At 45.8% G+C, this 18733-nt stretch overlaps 2 protein-coding genes across 3 annotated transcripts; both read left to right on the top strand.

Annotated features, from left to right (window-relative positions):
* The first annotated feature begins 1946 nt into the window (after positions 1–1946).
* LOC133373678 (G1/S-specific cyclin-D3-like) lies at positions 1947–13801 on the top strand. 2 transcript variants are annotated; one of them, XM_061603680.1, is made up of 5 exons: positions 1947–2503; positions 6230–6445; positions 7442–7601; positions 9710–9852; positions 12970–13801. In XM_061603680.1, exons 1-5 carry the CDS (start codon positions 2240–2242, stop codon positions 13069–13071), a joined length of 885 nt encoding a protein of 294 aa, XP_061459664.1. In that variant the 5' UTR covers positions 1947–2239; the 3' UTR covers positions 13072–13801. The 2 variants fall into 2 exon arrangements, with proteins under 2 accessions (XP_061459664.1, XP_061459665.1); XM_061603681.1 differs by lacking the exon at positions 9710–9852.
* A 2151-nt stretch (positions 13802–15952) lies between these two features.
* LOC133373911 (growth factor receptor-bound protein 2-like) lies at positions 15953–17508 on the top strand. Its single transcript, XM_061604293.1, has one exon. The coding sequence runs from the start codon at positions 16276–16278 to the stop codon at positions 16927–16929; it is 654 nt and encodes a 217-aa protein (XP_061460277.1). The 5' UTR covers positions 15953–16275; the 3' UTR covers positions 16930–17508.
* Positions 17509–18733: the final 1225 nt, after the last annotated feature.

Genomic DNA, 18733 nt, shown 5'->3' with positions numbered 1-18733 from the left:
AAAGATGGCGCCGGTGATGGCGCCGTTTTGAAAGGTGACTTAAGGGGCCTTATGAGGCAAAGCAAGTGCTCCTCTCTAGGGCCAGGGAGTGGGGACACACGAAACTCCAAAAGCAAAGCCAAAACCCATAGGGTGAAGGAGAACCACCCCCGTAACAGCTGAGACTTCTGCATTCTTCGGAACAAAAATGCAGATTAAGGCTCCCATCCTATATACGCTCACCTAAGAGTAAGCCCCATGAAACAGAGTGGGAGTGCGGCTGACCTCTGAGTAAACATGGATAGCATTGCTCTGCAAAAACGCAGTGAGGAAAAGGCAGACAGGTATCCTGTCAAGGACTGATATTTAAGCACACTTACAGATACCATGCATTTGATTAATTCGTCTGTGGACGTCTCTGGACTACATGAGCAACAAGACCTCTTCCAACACTATAATTCTGTTATACTCCTTGAGTCATTTGTTCAACAATAGTGTTTACGTAATCTTATTCCCGGAGCGTGTACGTGTGTTCTAATTCTCTGGAAACACACCGCTCAGTTTTCAAACCCAGTGTGCTAAGATTATTGCATGGCTTTCAGATAAGCAATTGCCATTTTTTTGTATGCAAATATTCGACTTGGTTGCTTGGAGCACTCCATGATGTCTCCTGATAATGGAAAATGGATAATGTGATATAATAAGTAAATACTTGTTCTACACAGACACACACATATGCATGCATGCATCCTCCAAGGATAATCATGCTTTTCAAGGCCACCTTTTAGGGCAAAGCCTCTTAAAATATAAACCTAAAATACATAAATAACAAAGTCAGCCATGTTTGTCCATAAAGGGAGAAAAAAACCCTCCAAAATCCACAGCTGCGCAATACCTATATTAAGACCAACGAAAATATCACAAATTAGTGAGCAAGCTTTTGAGTTCTCCAAAAATCCGTCAAGAGGTTACAGAAAGAAGGGGAGCGGATGAAGGCAAAACCCACAAAATAAGTTTGGATGTTGAAGCCGTGCATTTGCATTTAGACTTAAAATGGAGATTGCATGCAGACTAAATAAATCTATGCTAAGTGCTAGAGATGTCAGGTTATACTAGGATTCTGGGATGAAGAGGCAAGGACTGATCCCCATTTGAAAACACAAAGCCCAGCTACTCCCCCGATTATATATGGTAAATATGAAGTAAAATACAATGACACATTTCAGTGAAAAGAAGCATTTCAAACAGCAGCTCAAAAAATAAATATCAGAAAGCATGCAAATACAGTAAATAAGTATATATAACATTATAGGGGACAGGCACCTAAAGTAGTGACATGGAGACACCCACTTAAAACACATCTGTTAACCCAGGCTTTCCCTGAGAAGGTGATCCAAGTTATGCTGATGTATCGACTGATTTGTGGTATATTTTGTTCTTGTTTTATCAATGTAATTTTATTGCTGATTTAATCTTGTTCACTGCCAGGATGCTTTTTCTTAATGTTGGTGGCACAGGATTTTTTGTCAAGAAAATAAGTAAAAATAAATATACAAATACACTAAATCATTTTATTATTCAGAATTAGTGAAAGCAGATTTTATATTATATGAACACTGTTAACTATTGTATTATAATTATGTTATATTAAAGGGTTTGCAAACTGTGAGCTTCACTCAGATTGTCCACAGCATGCCCACATTATAGACATCTATATTGATTCTTAATTGTATTTTGATTGCTTCTTTGATTGCTTATATTCTATTTTATTGTATTAAAAGTTGAATGCTGTGGAATGAAAATTGCAAGGCAATTATATAAAATACGTAAGTAAATATACAATACGTAAGTGAAAGCAATCAATACAGTTGAAGATCATAGAGCATCCACCAGCACAGCGCATTACAGTTGCTGCCAAAAAAAAAAAAAATCATGAAGAGCTCCACCAAACCCCTGTGGAATTTTTAATTTGTCCATGGAGGGAAAAGTTTTGGACTCGCTGTGAAGACAGTATCCTCTCCAGAACCTGCCCAGCCCTGTCCGTCTTGCTCCCCAGCGGTTTCTGGCTCTGAAAGGGTGGAGAAAAGTATTACGCTGTGAAGATTTCACTTCTAAAATATTCACTTCCCCCGCGCTTCTCGCGCGCCCAACTTTTGTATCACTTTATTTGTTCTTTAAAGAAGAGGGGTGTTCCGGGTTTCTCTTCTGGCTTTTCCGCCGTCCCAGTGGACCCAGCCAGTCCGTCCGTCCCGTTTGCGTGATGCTCTTTCAAGCCGCCCTGCCGCTCCGCGCCTCCTGCAGCCTGCCCAGCTCCGCACCTGCGGTAGACGAGCTGCCGCCGCCGCCGCATCTGGTGCGCGCTGTGCGGGCCCGGCGCGATCCGAGCCTGCTGCAGGACCCGCGGGTGCTCCAAAATCTGCTGGCCCAGGAAAGGCGCTCCAGTCCCCCGGCCACCTATTTCCAGACCCTACAGACGGAGATCCAGCCTTACATGCGGAAGATGCTGGCGTTCTGGATGCTGGAGGTCGGTGCCTCTGCCTTCCTCCGCCATAAAGCCGTTGGGCCACGTGGAGGAACCCCCGCGGTTGGGAGGCCCCAGGGACTGCCACGGGCCTTATGTCCCAGTTGGGTATCAGGGCAATCCTGTACTCAGAAGTAAGCCCCACTGAGGGTAATGGGTGCAGGGTTGCAGGCCCAGTTTAAGGTTTCAGCTTTATTATTACAGGATTGCAGCCTGAAGTTAAGATTTCAGCTCTTGTGCATCGGATTATTATTCTCATTTATCAGTTTGTATTTCTTCTAAACAACAAAAAACAAATCAGGACCCAAGGCCTGATCTGAAGGCACATGAAGCCCTCTCCACCTTGCTGAAGGTCTAGGTCTGGTCAGTGCCTGGATGGGAGACCTCCTGTGAGCCACTTGAGTTCCTTGATGAAAGAAAGGCAGGATAGATATAAACATGAGAAAATAAATAAAATCTAAACATCAGATTAAAAAGAGCAGGAAACAAAATCAAGAACTGATACAGCCAATAAACAAATTAAATAAATTCAGCTCAGTGGACCAAGGCCTATCTGACTAGTCAGGCATGTTTACTCAGCAGCAGTACATCCTGTTGCAACTTACTCCAAGGTAATACATAGGAGTGAAGATTAGATAGTTTGGAGTGGGGAGTGGGGAGTCCAGCCTAAGATTAGAGGGGCTGGGGGGGGATCCAGCCTTTCTTGAAAAGTGGCAAGGAATTATTTTAAAGTTGGGGGGGTTATGAGTGGGCAGAGGGTGAGATAGTATATAGTAAAAGAGAGCAGGATAAGCAGTTGGGGTGGGGAGGGTCATGATTTGGAAACAATTTCCAGAAGGGTAGCCATGTCAGTTTGCTGTAGCAAAAGCAACAAAACGCCTTGTGATATATTAAAACTAACAAATTTGTTCCGGCATAAGCTTTCATGGGCCGCAGTCTGTCTCATCAGACGCGTGTAATCCTGAAAGTCTGATGCTTGCTTGTTTCAGGATTACACTTCATGCATCTGATGAAGGCCACTGCAGACCATGAAAGCTTATGCCATAATAAATTTGGTTGGCTCTAAGGTGCCACAATGCTCTTTGATGATGTGGAGAGAGGGGGGGAAAGGGAGCAAGCCTCCACAACTGGGGGCGGGGGATCACAGAAAAGGCCTGTTCTGTCATGGCCGCCTTCTGAACATCTCTTGGAGGGGCACGAAGAGAAGGGTTTCAGATGTAGCTCTCAGGGTCAAGGAGGCCTCATATGGGGAACAGCCATCCTTGAGGCACTGGGGTCCTGAGCCATGAAAGACTTCATAGATCCAAACCAGCACTTTGAATTGGACTCAGAAACAAATTGGCAGCCAATGCTGGCAGAGCAGAACTGGAGCGGTTATGTTCAGACCATCTCGTTCTGCACCAGCTACAGTTTCTGAACTGTCTTCACATTTCACGAATTGCCATGATCTAACCGAGAAGTTACCAGAGTGTAGACCACCAAAGCCAGGTTGCTAGGCACATCCAGATAAGATCACCGCTGGGTCACTAGCCACAGTTAGTAGAAGACATTCTGCTCTGGAGACCACTTGTGCCTCTGATGATAATGATGGGTCCAGCAATAACTTCCCAAACTGTGCAAATGCGCCTTTGCTGGGAGTGTGACTGCCATCTAGAACTCGCCCATCCAGTTTGGGGAATTGCCTGCTAACAGCGTCACTATCTTGTCTGGACTGAGCTTCAGTTTGTGGGCCTTCATCTAGGCCAGCTTTTCCCAACCTGTGGGTCATGACCAGGAAGTGGGTCATGAAACCTGTGCAAAATAATTATTGCTTGTAATCCTTAACTGGCATGATGAATAAAATGTTTTGTTTTGGTGGCAAATTATAATGCTGTGTTGATACTTGTAACCAAACATTGGAAAGGCTCAAGTCTCACTCCCCATTGGCAGAGAAGACTTGTCTTAAGATCCAGAATTCATGTGACAATAAATCAATGGGTCACCGTGCCAAGTAAATTTGGACTTGTGGTCCACCATACAAAAAAAAATTGGGAACCCCTGTTTTGGACTACAGCTCCCATCAGCCCTAGCGAGTGTTGGAAGTGGGGCAAGAGCAACTCCTGTTTGGGTTCTTTCATTTGCATTCCAGAAGGAAGATGGAGTGAGGGTCCTCCAGCTGGCTAGGCTGGCCTAACTTTACCTGTGCTCTTCTCTGCCTAACTTCCTTCCCTTGCAAACTGAAATGCTGCTCAGGGAAGCTGACCTGCCCCTCCTTCCTTTGTCTTCTTCTTCGACTGTCCGAGGAGAGAGGAGACATCTCTGTCTTTGTTCTCTCTCCTGAGCCATGAGGACAACTCCCAAACCTGAGTGCTGTGCCTCCAACTTAGCTAGTTAGTTAGAACTAGGTATGCCTTTCCTATCTGCTATGTATCTCTACAAATCAAGTAGCTTTTCTTATTTTACTAAGTCTTAAAGTCTCAGTGATCTGAACGCAGGGTAAAAGCCTGCCACTTAGGTAAATACACACATTGGCACACATGCAGCTCAGACTACTGAATCATTCTGCATGCATATTTCCCTAACAGCAACTGATCTAGTCCATTAACAAAGTCAGGAACCAGTTCAGTACATCTACCGCCAGACCTGCTTGCGATCTAAAGGAGAAACAGAACTTGTGTCATCAGCATACTGATGTGGCAATGCACCCCAAAACTCTGAATGACCACACTTAGTGATTTTATATACTTGCAAAATGGGAGGTAAGATTGAACTCTATGGCAATCCACCCTGGAGGCTCCGCAGGGCCAGGCTAATACCTCCCATGCACCACCTTCTGAAGCTGACCAGCCAAGCAGTCGGCTCAGGCTGCCTCTTGCCCCTCAACTCAGACAGCTGCTCCAGAAGGAGATAATTGTTGGAAGTGGGGCAAGAGCTACTCCTGTTTTGTTCCTTTGTGTTCCAGAAGGGAAATAGAGTTAGGGTCCTCCAGATGGCTAGACTTGACTACCTGTGATGCTCTGACTGCCTTCCTTCTGTCTTAGACTGATATGCTTAGGGACGCTTATCTGTCCCTCCTCCTCCTCCCACCCTTTCCCCTCTTCTCTTCTTAAACTGTCAGAGAGGAGACACCTTTGTCTCTGCTCTCTCCTGAGCCATGAGGGTAACTCCCAAGCCTGGGCGTTGCACCTCCAACTTAGTTAGAACTAGGTATGCCTTTCCTATCTACTGTGTATTTCTATAAATAAAGTAGCTTTTCTTATTTTACTAAGTCTTAAGTCTCAGTGATCTCAATGCAGGGTAAAAGCTTGCCACTTAGGTAAACGCACACACTGGCACGCACAGCTCAGACCGTTGACGATCTCTGCTAATATCTGTGCAAATTTCTATAACAATAATGACTGATGGTGTCGCAAGCCACTGGGGTCAGCGCAAGCCGGTACCTTTCATAGGAACTTAGCAAGCTGCCTTGTGTCAAGTCAGACTTCAGTTTGGTCTATGACCATAAATAAAAATCAGTCCAGTCAAGACTATTTTGTCCCTCTAGCTCAGTACTGTCTACACTGACTGGCAGCAGCGTTCAAGGATTTCAGACTGGTGACACTCCCAGCCCTACCTGGGGTCTCTGGGGGTTGAACCCAGGATCTCTACATGCAAAGCATGGGCTCTGCTGCTGAGCTATAGCCCTATGCACAGACTAAGCAGAAGGTGCCTTATTTGTCAAATATAACCTCCTTTATTGGTTCTTGTCAGGTTTGTGAGGAGCAGAAGTGTGAAGAAGAGGTTTTCCCTTTGGCCATGAATTATGTGGATCGCTACCTGTCTTGTGTTCACACTCCCAAAAACCACTTGCAGCACCTGGGCACCGTCTGCCTGCTGCTGGCCTCCAAGCTACGAGAGACCGTGCCTTTAACCGTTGAGAAACTCTGCATTTATACAGACAATTCCGTCATGCCATGCCAGATTTTGGTACGCTGTTTCCTCATTTTTAATTATCTGATTTTCCCCCCTATTCTGCGGGGCAGTTTTCTCTGCCATATCATAGCAAAATTGTTACCATGTTATATTGCATTGTTTAAACATTTTTATTGTGGATCACTTAGAGGCTGCAGCATTGGGGATGACTATTATTATTATTATTGTTATTGCCCCTCTCGGCTCCTACTGGGAAGAAGGGCAGGATATAAATTTAATATGTTATTGTTATTATTATCAGTTGAGGTCACTTTTTCCCCTGATGGAAGCAGGTCAGCACAGTGGAAAGGCTCCACCACTACATTTCCACAGCACTGACCTCCCTGCTGCCTCATCTCTCTCCCTCCCAGTAAGCAACAGCAAAGCACCTGTCAGGAAGGGAGCATAGTGGTTCCTTTTTACCAGGGCTGGCACCAGATTGCCCCAGGCCTGCCCTGAGTCATCTTCCCCAACACTCCCTCCAAATGCAGGCGGTGCTGGCTTAAATAGGCCTGCACGCCTACCCACTGTCACAGCATCAGCATGCTAGGGCACATGCCTGCCATCACCCAAGATGGCAGTGGGGACCCCCACTGCCATCTTGGGTGGTGGCAAGCATGCATGCACAGCATTTTAATGTCCTGATGCAGGAGGTAGGTGGAGCAGGCGGGCCTATTTAAGCCAGCGTTGCCTGCAAGTGGGGGTGTTTCCTGGAAGGGTGGAGCTCCCATTCCATGATTTGTGACAGTGTCAGGTTGCTGGGCTCTGCAATCTGACACTGGCGCAGATCATGAAGCAGAAACTCCACCCCAGCCTAAGCAGAGGCCCCTCAGGGACCCTTCTGGGTCGCAGGGGCCCTCGGCCAGTGCCCAACCTGGCTACCTGCTGGTGCCAGGCCTGCTTTTCTTCCACTGAGCCCCTTCTGAAAGTACTTTGTACTTCTTTTGAAGCATCACGGATCAAGCTGGTTTCTTACAGACAAACTATGCAAAGTCTTCTCTTTCCTTTCAGGACTGGGAATCTGTTGTCCTAGGGAAGTTAAAATGGGATTTAGTGTCAGTGATCCCAAATGACTTCCTGGATCATATTCTCCACCGGGTCCCACTTCCCCTGCAAAAAGTCGATGTGGCAAAGAAGCATGCACAGACATTCATTGCATTGTGCACTACAGGTAATGTTTGCATTGTGATAGGTGTCCTTCACTGGGGAGGGTGGCATGGTAGTTAGATTATAGGACTCATAGTGCAGTCCTAACTATGTTTACTCAGAAGTAAGTCAATTGAATTTAATGGGCCTTAGTCCCAGGTAGGAATGGGTGAGAAATTCGATTCAGTTCACATTTCAAGTTGAATCTATCAAATTTGCACTTTCTGAAACATTAGTCAAAACCGCCTACAAAAACATGTTTATTAGGAGAAATTCACACTAAAATACTGTAGAATTTTCATGAGGATTTTTTTAAAAATCACAAATTGCAGCAGAAATGTGGTGAACTGAATTTAAGATTTGAAAAATAGAAACTGAGAGAACTGAAATGGACAGATCTTTCCATCCCTACTCCTAGATACGTGAGGTTAGGACTGCAGACTCGGAAGTGGTTGGCCACAGTTTCAATTCCTAGCTGTGCCAAACAAATGCCACAGGATCTTTTCAGAGAGCAAGCATTTCTTCACTGATACCAAGTTTCTTCTCAGCTGTAGTTTCCATGCCTGAAAATCGAGGAGGATTTGTTGGATTTATATGTAGTCAGTAGTATGCTAGATGGACCAGAGATCTGACTCAGGGTAAGGCAGGTTAGGAGGAAGGCAATAAGGATGATCAGGGGACTGGACACAAAGCCCTTTGAGAAGAGGCTGAAAGAACTCGGCAAGTTTAGCCTTGGGAAACTGGTTGCAATTCAGTTCTGCAGTCAAACAATGTGTACAGAAATGCGTATGTCATTGGAAAGTGTGCATAAAAATGAATGTTGTTGTTATGTGCCTCCAAGTCAGCTACGACTTATGGTGACCCTATGAATCAGCGACCTCCAAGAGCATCTGTCATGAACCACCCTGTTCAGATCTTGTAAGTTCAGGTCTGTGGCTTCCTTTATGGAATCAATCCATCTCTTGTTTGGCCTTCCTCTTTTTCTACTCCCTTCTGTTTTTCCTGGCATTATGGTCTTTTCTAGTGAATCGTGTCTTCTCATTATGTGTCCAAAGTATGATAACCTCAGTTTCATCATTTTAGCTTCTAATGATAGTCCTGGTTTGATTTGTTCTAACACCCAATTATTGCTCTTTTTTGCAGTCCATGGTATGCGCAAAGCTCTTCTCCAACACCACATTTCAAATGTGTTGATTCTTATCAGCTTTTTTCACTGTAAACAGAAATGAATTATATTAGGGTACATTATGTGCAAAAATGTACACGTTAGTCAAAACTGCATACAAAAATGTATTTACTAGTAGAAATTTGCTCTAAAACACTGAAGAAATTTCACGAGGATTTTTCAAAAAAATTCACTAATTGCTGCAGAAATGTGGAAAACCGAATTCATGATTGGAAAAATGAGACGCTTGAGAGAATCCAAATGGACAGATGCTTCCCATGCAAAAACGTTTTGGAGTCAAATACATAAATTAATGCAGAGAATTTTAAAGATTAATATTCAATTTAAACCAGAACTTTTTTTGTTGGGCTTGATGGACGTACAATTGGAAAGGAATCATGGAAGAGTGATTCCATATATGGCTACTGCAACGAGATTACTATATGTGCAAAGATGGAAGGATACAACATCACCAACAATTGAAGAATGGCTACTGAAACTAATGGACTTGGCAGAAATGGATAAGCTGACGTGTCTATTGAGAGAAAAAACAATAGTCACATTTTTCTCAAGGACTGGGATTCCTTTCTGAGTTTTTTGCGAGACACAGAAAATGAATTGGTGATATTGGGATTTGATGATTAACTAGATTTAATTGAGAAAAAAGGAGATTATGTAATTTATTAGTGAACAAGGTATCTTTATATGTATCTGTTACAGCTGATCGAAGATAGATCGGAAGTCATCTGTTTTTGCATTTTTTCCCCTTTTATTTGTATTTTTTTTCTTTAAAAAATAAAAAATTATACGATAAAAAATGGACAGATGCTTCCATCTCTACTTGGGCTCTCTCGTAAGCTATTCTCCTTCCTGTTTGGTTGTCATATCACCCTACTGGATACAGAAGCAAGCAAATGCTCTCACTCCCTTTCTCTGACGCCTTCCTTTTCTCTCTCTGGAATTTGTAGATTACACATTTGCTCTCTATCCACCATCCATGATTGCTCTGGGTAGTGTCGCTGTTGCAGTCCATGGCCTCCCTATTCCAACCAGCCTTTTTTCTGGCGAGGTGCTTTTGGAACGTCTTGCTAGCATAACTGGCACAAAGCTGGTGAGTATCAGCTCAGAGGGAGCAGGATTCAGAATCAAGAGAACGTGGATCCTACTAGCATGAGAGCTGCTGAGAGACAGCGTTGTGTTATGGTTAGAGCAGCCTTCACCGATTTGGTGACTTCCAGATATTTTGGACCATAACTCCCATCAGCCCCAGCCAGCACAGTCATGGTTGCCACCAGAATGGCCAAGGCTGGTTTGGAGTGTCAAACTAAGGCTGTGAGCATGCTCGTCATCTACAGCAAAGCTTTTCCATTGGCCACACCTGGAGGGGGAATGGGTTGATCTGCCAATCAGTTGCAAAATCTCTTTGAACCGAAAGAAAAAAAGAAGGCTGCACCCATCAGGTTTTACAGTAAAAAGGGGCGGGATTTGACTAGCATTGTGTGCCCCTGTTTTCAGAAGAGAGAGGTGGAGACACACTGGAACAGGCAGAACAGTGAGTGTGTCTCTACTCCAAGACTGGGGAGACCCAGGTTCAAATTCACTCTCAGCCATGAAGGTTGCTGGTTGGCCTTGGGCCAGATGCACTCTGTCAGCTTCACCTACCTCAGAGGGTTGTTAGGAGGATGGGGATAAAATGATGGCAATGGGGCAAAACACCATGCCTGCTGTTTTGAACTCCTTGAAGGAAAAGTGGTATATAAATACAGTTAATAAATAATAAATATTTCTGTTGCTTGACATGGGGTGAACTACGTAGGATTTAATTGCCCGTGAGCTCAGTGCACGTTCCAGGTCCTGCTTTCGATCAATGGCTACTAGCCACGATGGCTATGCTCTGCCTCCACGGTTGGGGACGGTGCTTCTGAACACCATTTGCTGGCAGTAGGGTAGTGGCAAATTCAGAAGTGCAGGGTCCCTTCATGATAGTCACAGCCACACACACACCCTTTTGTTGCTGCAGGGTTGAAAATGAGATCCTTGTTCATGCCTTTTCCTACAACAACAGACATCCCTAGGAGCCAATCAGCATGAAAGGGGAGTGTTGGCTACCACCTCCTTTCACTCTGATTGGCTCCAATAAGTAGGAAAGGACAAGGAAGCATGTTAGAAGACACTTCTCAGTGGCTAACACACTCCCCTTTCATGCTGATTGGCTTGTAGGATGCTTGAGACATAGGGACGCTGCTCCCAAAAAAGTAAGGGGTCTAAGACCACCACCCGAAGACTCCGGGAGACTACAGTTGCTGGACACTGCAGAAGGAGAGAGTGCTGTTGCACTCGGTCCTGCTTGTGGGCTTCCTCTTGAGGCATTTGGCTGGCCACGGTGAGAACATGATGCTGCCCCAGATGGGCCCCCTTTGGCCTGATCCATCAGCCAGGCTTTTCTTGCATTCTTCTATGGGACCTGGGAGGATAATGTTGTACAGCAGGGGTAAAGAATGTATTTCAGCCTGAGGGCCACGTCCCCTTTTAGGCAACCTTTGCAGTGTGTATGGGGGGCACATCCCAGTGGTGGGCGGGGCCAAAAGCAAAAGTGGGAGGGCCAACCCAAGTGAATTTACTCACACAATCCTCTCTATTCTCCATCCAGACAATCAAGAAACATTTCACATTCCAGCCAGGCATAATCACTCAAGGAGGGCAGATGAAAGGTGTGGCCTGTGGGGAAGAGGTGTTGCCAAGATCACTGGGTCCCAAACACCTGAAAAACAGCTCTTGTAAGGCACATAACAGTTGCCAACTTACCAGGGCTAAAACCAACCCTGCAAGGTAGAACGCTGCCACCTCTGTCCACCAGTTTGGGCCAGGAGACTCCCAGCCTTACATTAAATGGATGTCCTTGGGATTCCAAAGAAGCCAAGCTGTCTTACCCATAATTCTACAAGGCCAGGCTGTGTTTTTATGTCAAAGAAACAGGTTTTCTTGACGGGTGGGGCCTGGGGAATGTCCTGAGGGCTGGATAGAGAGGAATGGAGGGCTGCACTTGTCCCTGAGCAGCGGTTCCCCATCCTTGTTCTACAGGGAGATGATGTTACAACTCTCTTGTCATGGGCACATCACTACCATGGTGGAGGGAGCAGCCACATGAAAAAACATCAATTTTATGTGACTGTTGATTTTTAAAATAGTTTTTTTGTTGTCTCTCTTGTGAAGTGCCTTCAGATTTTGCTGAGAAAAATGGTAGGATAAAACAAATTCTTGACTGTCCTGTCCTGAATATTCCTCACCCCACATCACAAGATCTTAACTGAGGGAAATTTTTATGTATTTAGTTTATGATTACATTTGTGTACCACCTTTCCTCCAAGGAGCTCAAGGTTGTGTACAAACATGGTTCTCCTCCCTCTCCATTTTATCCTCACAACAACCCTGTGAGGTAGGTTAGGCTGAGAGGCTGTGACTGGCCCAAGGTTACCCAGTGAGCTTCATGGCTGAGCGGGGATTTGAACCCTTGTCTCCCAGGTCCTATTTTGACCTGCTACTGTACCACACTCCTTCGTCTAAAGCTAGTATTTGCTTTGGCAGGAAAAAAAACCCTATTAGCATCAGTGTGGAATTTTCTCCCAATATAAATATTCCTTCAGAGGAATTTTTTTTCTTAGAACCTTAGCAGGGTATGAAAGGGTTAATCTCTCTCTCTCTCTCTCTCTCTCTCTCTCTCTCTCTCTCTCTCTCTCTCTCACTCACTCTCACACACACACACCCCATTCAATTTCCATAATTACATCAGCTGCTCCAGCTGATACCATTTGCATTTTTTTAAAATGGTGCACAGTAGCAAGATGGACTTAATCAGTGTTTCCCAACCTTTTTTCCCCTCAAGGACCCCTTGAAACGTGCAGAGGATCTTGGTGGACCACTTAACAACCTTTCTGCTTGTTGGAGCCATTGTCATGCGCTGTGCTCAATGCTGAATGCCTTTTAATTCTGTTTTACAGACCTGTCATGCACCACCCAAATGAAGCTCATGGGCCACTGGTGGTCCATGGGCCGCAGTTTAGGAACCCCTGTGTTTAATGTCATGCGTAGTTATGCCCAGCAAGGAATGCTTCCAAGAGTTGGTGGTGCTCAGTTAATGTGGTGGAAAGAATTGGTGGCAGGCAGGGGGACAGACCAGTGGAAATTAACTTATTTTCCTTGTTGTTCTTCTCTCTCTCTCCTACCTCAGGACTGCCTGAAAGCTTGTCAGGAGACCATCAAGGCGCTTGTAGCAAACAACCTGAAACGGAGTTATCCTTGGCAGAAATGCAATCCCGCAGTGGAGGGTTAGGAAGTCAACCTGATTAGCCCAATGGCAGATATCACAGTCCAAAGTCCTTATTCTGAGAAGCTGTTGAATCCACCTTTGCCCTCCTGGTGTTTGGGATTCCCAGTTCCCATCGGCTACAGCCAACACAGCAGTTTTGGCTGGGATTGATGGGAGTTGTAGTCCAAAATTTCTGGAGGGCACCAGATTGGCTAAGGCTGCATCAGATGCTGACTGCTGTAACATGTGTCTGCAGACAGAGGTGCATTACTCTGCAAATTACATTTCATTGAAAATTCAGTTTCTAGTATTGTTCAGAAGGAATCCTTCCTTTGCCATGGGACATTTTCCTTTTCTTTGCATCTCAGTAGTATATGCTTGTTAAGAAAGTTAATGTGGAATGTTAAGAAGAAAATCCCTTACCATCTGCTGTCAAAATATCTCCTACCAAATGTCAAATACTGAAATCAAATGTAGGTATCAAATATTGGGGAAATATATTCATTATCAACATTTGTGGAGAATTTTCTGTATTGGTGTGTGGTTTTTTCGTGTCTGGAATCGCATTCATTTTGGCCCCAAACTTGAGCTTGCTAAATTTAATAAGCATTTTGATGTCCTGTGGCACAGATGGGCAAATGGTGGTCCTTCACCTCCTTCAGGGTAGAGAGAATACATGGCTGAATAAAGAGGAGAGAGAGGTGGGTGTTTTTGTGTGAATTGGACTGAGTGGGTGAATGTGAATTGGAATGTGTGTGTGAATTGGGGACGGGGTCTGTGTATGTGAGTTGGGGGCAGGGATGGAATGAACTGTCAAATTTTGTCTTATTTCCATTTCTAATTTTTCTAATCTTAAATCCTATTCTCCACATTTCTACAGCAATTTGCAGTTTTTTTAAAAAAATCATGAAAATTCCTCAGCATTTTAGTGCAAATTTCTTCTAATAAACACTTGTTTTTGCATGCAGTTTTGACTAATGTACCCATTTTTGCAAGCAATTTCTCCTAACATAATGCCTTTTTGTATGTTATTTTCACCAATACATTTTGTGTACGCTTTCCCCTAACATACTCATTTTTGTAAATGTCGCTTGGTTGGAGAACTGCACCCCAAAATTCAGATAAGTGCAAAGTTTGGCCGTGTTTTGATTCTCATAGTGTTCCAGAAAGTGCGAATTTGATCAATTAGGCTTTAAATGTGAATTTGAATCATATTTCTCCGCCATCCCTAGTTGGGAGTGTGAATTGGGGGTGGAGAGAGAATGAATGGAAGATGGATGAACGAAAAGAAAGAGAAGGGGTGGCCTGCCCACTTTTATTTATTTATTTATATCCCGCCCTTCCAGCAGGAGCTTTGGTTGTGGCCTTCCCTATTACCACCAGTATATGGACCCAATCCCTACTCCTCCCTCCAAAACAGGGTTGCCAAGCTCAGGGCCTGAGAATGATTCTGTATCTTTAAGAGAAGGGAAAATCCAGCCAAGTGCAGGTTTTCTTGCAACCCTGTAATGGGAAAAACCACAAGGTGGAATTCTCCCTTTCCCCTGCACAACTTTTAAAGATACAGAAGACCTCTTGGAGGCTGGGCCTGGCAACCAAGAGGTCTTCTGTATCTTTAAAAGTTGTGCAAGGGGGAGAATTCCACCTTGTGGTTTTTCCCATTACAGGGTTGCAAGAAAACCTGCACCTGGCTGAATTTTCTCTTCTCTTAAAGATACAGAATCATTCTCAGGCCCTGAGCCTGACAACCCTACTCCAAAATAATAATAATAATAAAATTTTATTTCTAAGTCGCCTATCTGGCCGAATGAACGGCCACTCTAGGCGACATACAAAAGAATAAAATATAACATATAAATACAAATGCAACATCAACTCTACATAATCAAAACCCACCCACATCTTTACAGAATAAAACGAATTACCCAAAAGTCCCATAGGCCTGTCGAAACAGCCAGGTTTTCAATTCTCGGCGGAAACCTGCCAGGGAGGAGGCATGGCGGATGTCATAGGGCAGAGAATTCCAGAGGGTGGGGGCCACCATCGAAAATGCCCTCTCTCTGGTCCGCACCAGCCTAGCTGTTTTAACTGGCAGGACCGAGAGAAGGTCTTGTGAGGCTGATCTCGTCAGGCGGCATATTTGATGATGCTGCAGGCGCTCCTTTAGATAAACTGGACCGAAACCATGTAGGGCTTTAAAGGTTAACACCAACACCTTGAATTGGGCCCGGTAAACAACTAGTAACCAGTGCAGGTCAGTGTAAGTCAATCCCAATGTGCGGCGAACCTATACATGGGGTTTTCGTGGTAAGCAGGATTCCGAGGGGGTATACCATTGCCTTTCTCTGAGGCTGAGAGGCAGTAACTGGCCCAAGGTCACCCAGTGAGCTTCATGGCTGTGTGGGGATTCGAACCCTGGTCTCTCCGGTCATAGTCTAACCACTACACCACACTGGCTCTCACTAGTCCAGCTGGATCAGCCTTCATCGAGCAAACCTTGACAGCCCCACACAGCCTGCTGATGGGTAGATCTGAGCTCTTTGGGGGAGGGGGGTTATAACCCTTTCCTTCCTAACCCTTTCCTCTATGTTAATAATAATTGCTCCCACCAATTATTTAAAGTCATGTAAACAATAGCATAATAATAGCAACAACAGTTATATACACACAAGGGTATTTTAGAAACGAAACCCCTGCATTATCCAAGTTTTTATTAACCCTGTTTCTGCTCTTCCTGTTTTTATATTTTTTTTCCTACACAAAAACGTACCTGCACATATATTCTGATATAAAACGTTTCAGTTATTTAGCAGGAGGACTATCCTGTGCAGGTCTACCCAGGAGTAAACTCTATTTGAGTGTAAAAGGGCCTTCTCCCATATAAGTGGGTCACAGGATTACAGCCTAAAAATTGAGCTCGGCCAGCAGCCTCCGAGGCTGCAATCTTGGATACACTTACCTGAGAGTAAGCCCCATGGAACGCAGTGGGCTTGCCTCCTTTTGCAACTACTTGTCTTTATAAAGGCGGGGCCGTTCCGGACTACCCAGCTCCGGCTTTTCCACCGTCCCGTACGCGTGAAGCGGACACAGGTTAGCGCGCGATTCTTTTCCGTCCGTTCCCTCTGGGCTTTGCAGCGCGCTGCGACTGCAACAAGGCGTCGGTGGGCCGCCCCAAGGCTGCAGGAGAAAAGGGAAGCCGCTTGGAGGGGGCGACAGCGCGGCCCCAGCATGGAAGCCGTTGCCCAGTACGACTTCCAAGCCAGCAACGCCGACGAGCTCAGCTTCCGACGGGGCGACATCCTGAAGGTCTTGGAGAAAGAGTGTGAGCCCAGCTGGGCCAAGACGGAGCACAGGGGCCGCGAGGGCTTCGTCCCGCAGAACTACATCGCCCTGAAGCCCCATCCCTGGTTTTGGGGCAAGGTCCCGCGAGCGATCGCCGAGCAGGTGCTGAGCGCGCAGGGCCTCGACGGCGCCTTCCTGGTCCGCCAGAGCCAAAGCGCTCCGGGCGGCTTCTCGCTCTCGGTCAAGTTCGGGCCCCGCGTGAAGCACTTCAGGGTCTTCCGAGACCTGGCCGGGCAATACTTCCTCTGGACGGTCGCCTTCAACTCTCTCAACGAGCTGGTGCAGCACCACAGGTCAGCCTCCGTCTCCAGGTACCAAGAGGTTCTTCTCCGGGACATGGAAGAGGTGGCTCTGCAGCCCACCTACGTCCGGGCGCTTTTTGACTTCCAGCCTCGAGAAGCCGACGAGCTGGGCTTTCTGCGTGGAGATATTATCGAGGTCCTGGACGAGTCCGACCCCAACTGGTGGAAAGGAGCCTGCCGCAGGCGGATGGGCATGTTTCCACACAATTATGTGGCCCCAGTGAAGTGGAGCGGCTAGAGGCGGGATGGGGCTCGGCTGTGGCCTTCCAGACGATGTGGGACTTCAATTCCCATCATCCCTGACCATTGGCCAGGCTGCCTAGGGCTGATGAGAGTTGGAGTCTGGCAACATCTGGCGGGGGGGGGTCTCCACCGCTTAAAGAAAGCATCAAATGCACTCAAGAGTTTTCATGGCAGCCTCATTATGGAAGTCCATAATGAGATGTTCTGAAAGGATTGGGGTGGTGGTGGAGAGGGACTTTTACCACCACCCCCTCTCCCAGGTTGCAGGGCTGTTTTGTGGAGTTCTGCACTATAGCCACAAGGACAGCTGTTCATCCCCCTCCCCGTTTATGTGTGTGGTTGTGCATATTCTGGTATTTACTTTTTTATTGAGCTTTTTTTTTAATAACAACAAAAGTTAAAAGGGCAGTCCAGCTCTTTTCAGGTGTTACTAAATAATAATAAATTTTTATTTGTTAGTCGCCCATCTGTCCGACTTAACGGACACTATCTCATGTGAGGTGGATTGGGAGAGATGTAGGTTTTATTATTAAATAAAAAGGCCTCCATCGACCAGATGGCACTTTACAAAACATTTTATTAGTGTCGGATATTCTTTATTACCAAGGGCAGAAAGGCATCAAATGTTCTAAAAGAGGCAGGGTGAAGACTTGGGGAGGAGGGCAGCCAGGGGGCTTGAGAGGAAAGGATGCCCCCTCCGTATGAAAATGTGCCACGTTGACAACAAACTTGGGATGGGAAACCTGTGGTTCGTTCTCTAGGTGCTGGTGGGCTTCACCTCCCATCAGCCCCAGGCGACCTAGCCAGTGATCAAGGACTATGGGAGTTGTAGTCTAGCAATGTGTGGAGGGCCACAGGTTCTCTATCCCAACTCTAAGGTGACCACATGCTCTAGTACCATCAATATAGAAGGAAGGAGGGAAGGGCTGTAGCTCCGTGGTGGAAGATCTGCTTTCTCTTGCAGGAGGTCCCAAGTTCCTGTCCCTGCCATTATTATTATTTATTAACATTTATACCCCGCCTTTCTTTTCATGATAGCAACCCAAGGCAACTTACATATGGTTCCCAGGCAGTCTCCCATCCAGGCACCGACCAGACCTGACCCTGCTTAGCTTCAGCAGGCAGCTGGCCTCATGTGCTTTCAGACCATGGCCTGGGACCGTCATCTGCCATCCCCGGGGAAGGCTGGAAGGGACTCCCTGCCTGAAACCGTGCAGAGCTGCTGCTGGTCAGTGTAGATGGATGGGCCAGCGGTCTGACACAGGGTAAGGCAGCTTCCCAAATTGCGTGATTCTTAGTGGTATAAATGTGTTTTAAATATACAGGGTGGTTATGTTATGTAAATTTGTATAAATGAGCAGAGATCGTCAACGGTCTGAGCTGCGTGTGTGCCAGTGTGTGCATTTACCTAAGTGGCAGGCTTTTACCCTGCGTTGAGATCACTGAGACTTAAGACTTAGTAAAATAAGAAAAGCTACTTTATTTATTGAAATACATAGTAGATAGAAAGGCATACCTAGTTCTAACTTACTAGCTAAGTTGGAGGCGCAACACCCAGGTGTGGAAGTTGCCCTCATGCATCAGGAAAGGGGGGCAGATGAGCTTCCCTAAGCATACCAGTCTAATGACAGAAGTCAGTCAGAGCATCACAGGTAAAGGTAGTCAAGCCTAGCCATCTGGAGGACCCTCACCCTATCTCCCTTCTGGCAACCAAAAAAAGAACTAAACAGGAGTTGCTCTTGCCCCACTTCCAACAGTTATGGCCCTGGATTCCTGTGATTTGGGCATGCACAATTTAT

Source organism: Rhineura floridana, chromosome 20, assembly GCF_030035675.1.
Source record: "Rhineura floridana isolate rRhiFlo1 chromosome 20, rRhiFlo1.hap2, whole genome shotgun sequence".
In the NCBI taxonomy this organism is placed as follows: domain Eukaryota; kingdom Metazoa; phylum Chordata; class Lepidosauria; order Squamata; family Rhineuridae; genus Rhineura; species Rhineura floridana.
The sequence above is the reverse complement of the archived record's forward strand: the minus strand, read 5'-3'. Positions and strand labels throughout refer to the sequence as shown.

Excerpts from the sequence above, each read along its gene's own strand:
- LOC133373678 (XM_061603680.1), top strand. The coding sequence starts at position 2,240 with ATGCTCTTTCAAGCCGCCCTGCCGCTCCGCGCCTCCTGCAGCCTGCCC. Across the intron at positions 7,602-9,709 it reads CATTGCATTGTGCACTACAG|ATTACACATTTGCTCTCTAT; the intron begins GTAATGTTTGCA and ends TGGAATTTGTAG. Across the intron at positions 9,853-12,969 it reads GCATAACTGGCACAAAGCTG|GACTGCCTGAAAGCTTGTCA; the intron begins GTGAGTATCAGC and ends CTCCTACCTCAG.
- LOC133373911 (XM_061604293.1), top strand. The coding sequence starts at position 16,276 with ATGGAAGCCGTTGCCCAGTACGACTTCCAAGCCAGCAACGCCGACGAG.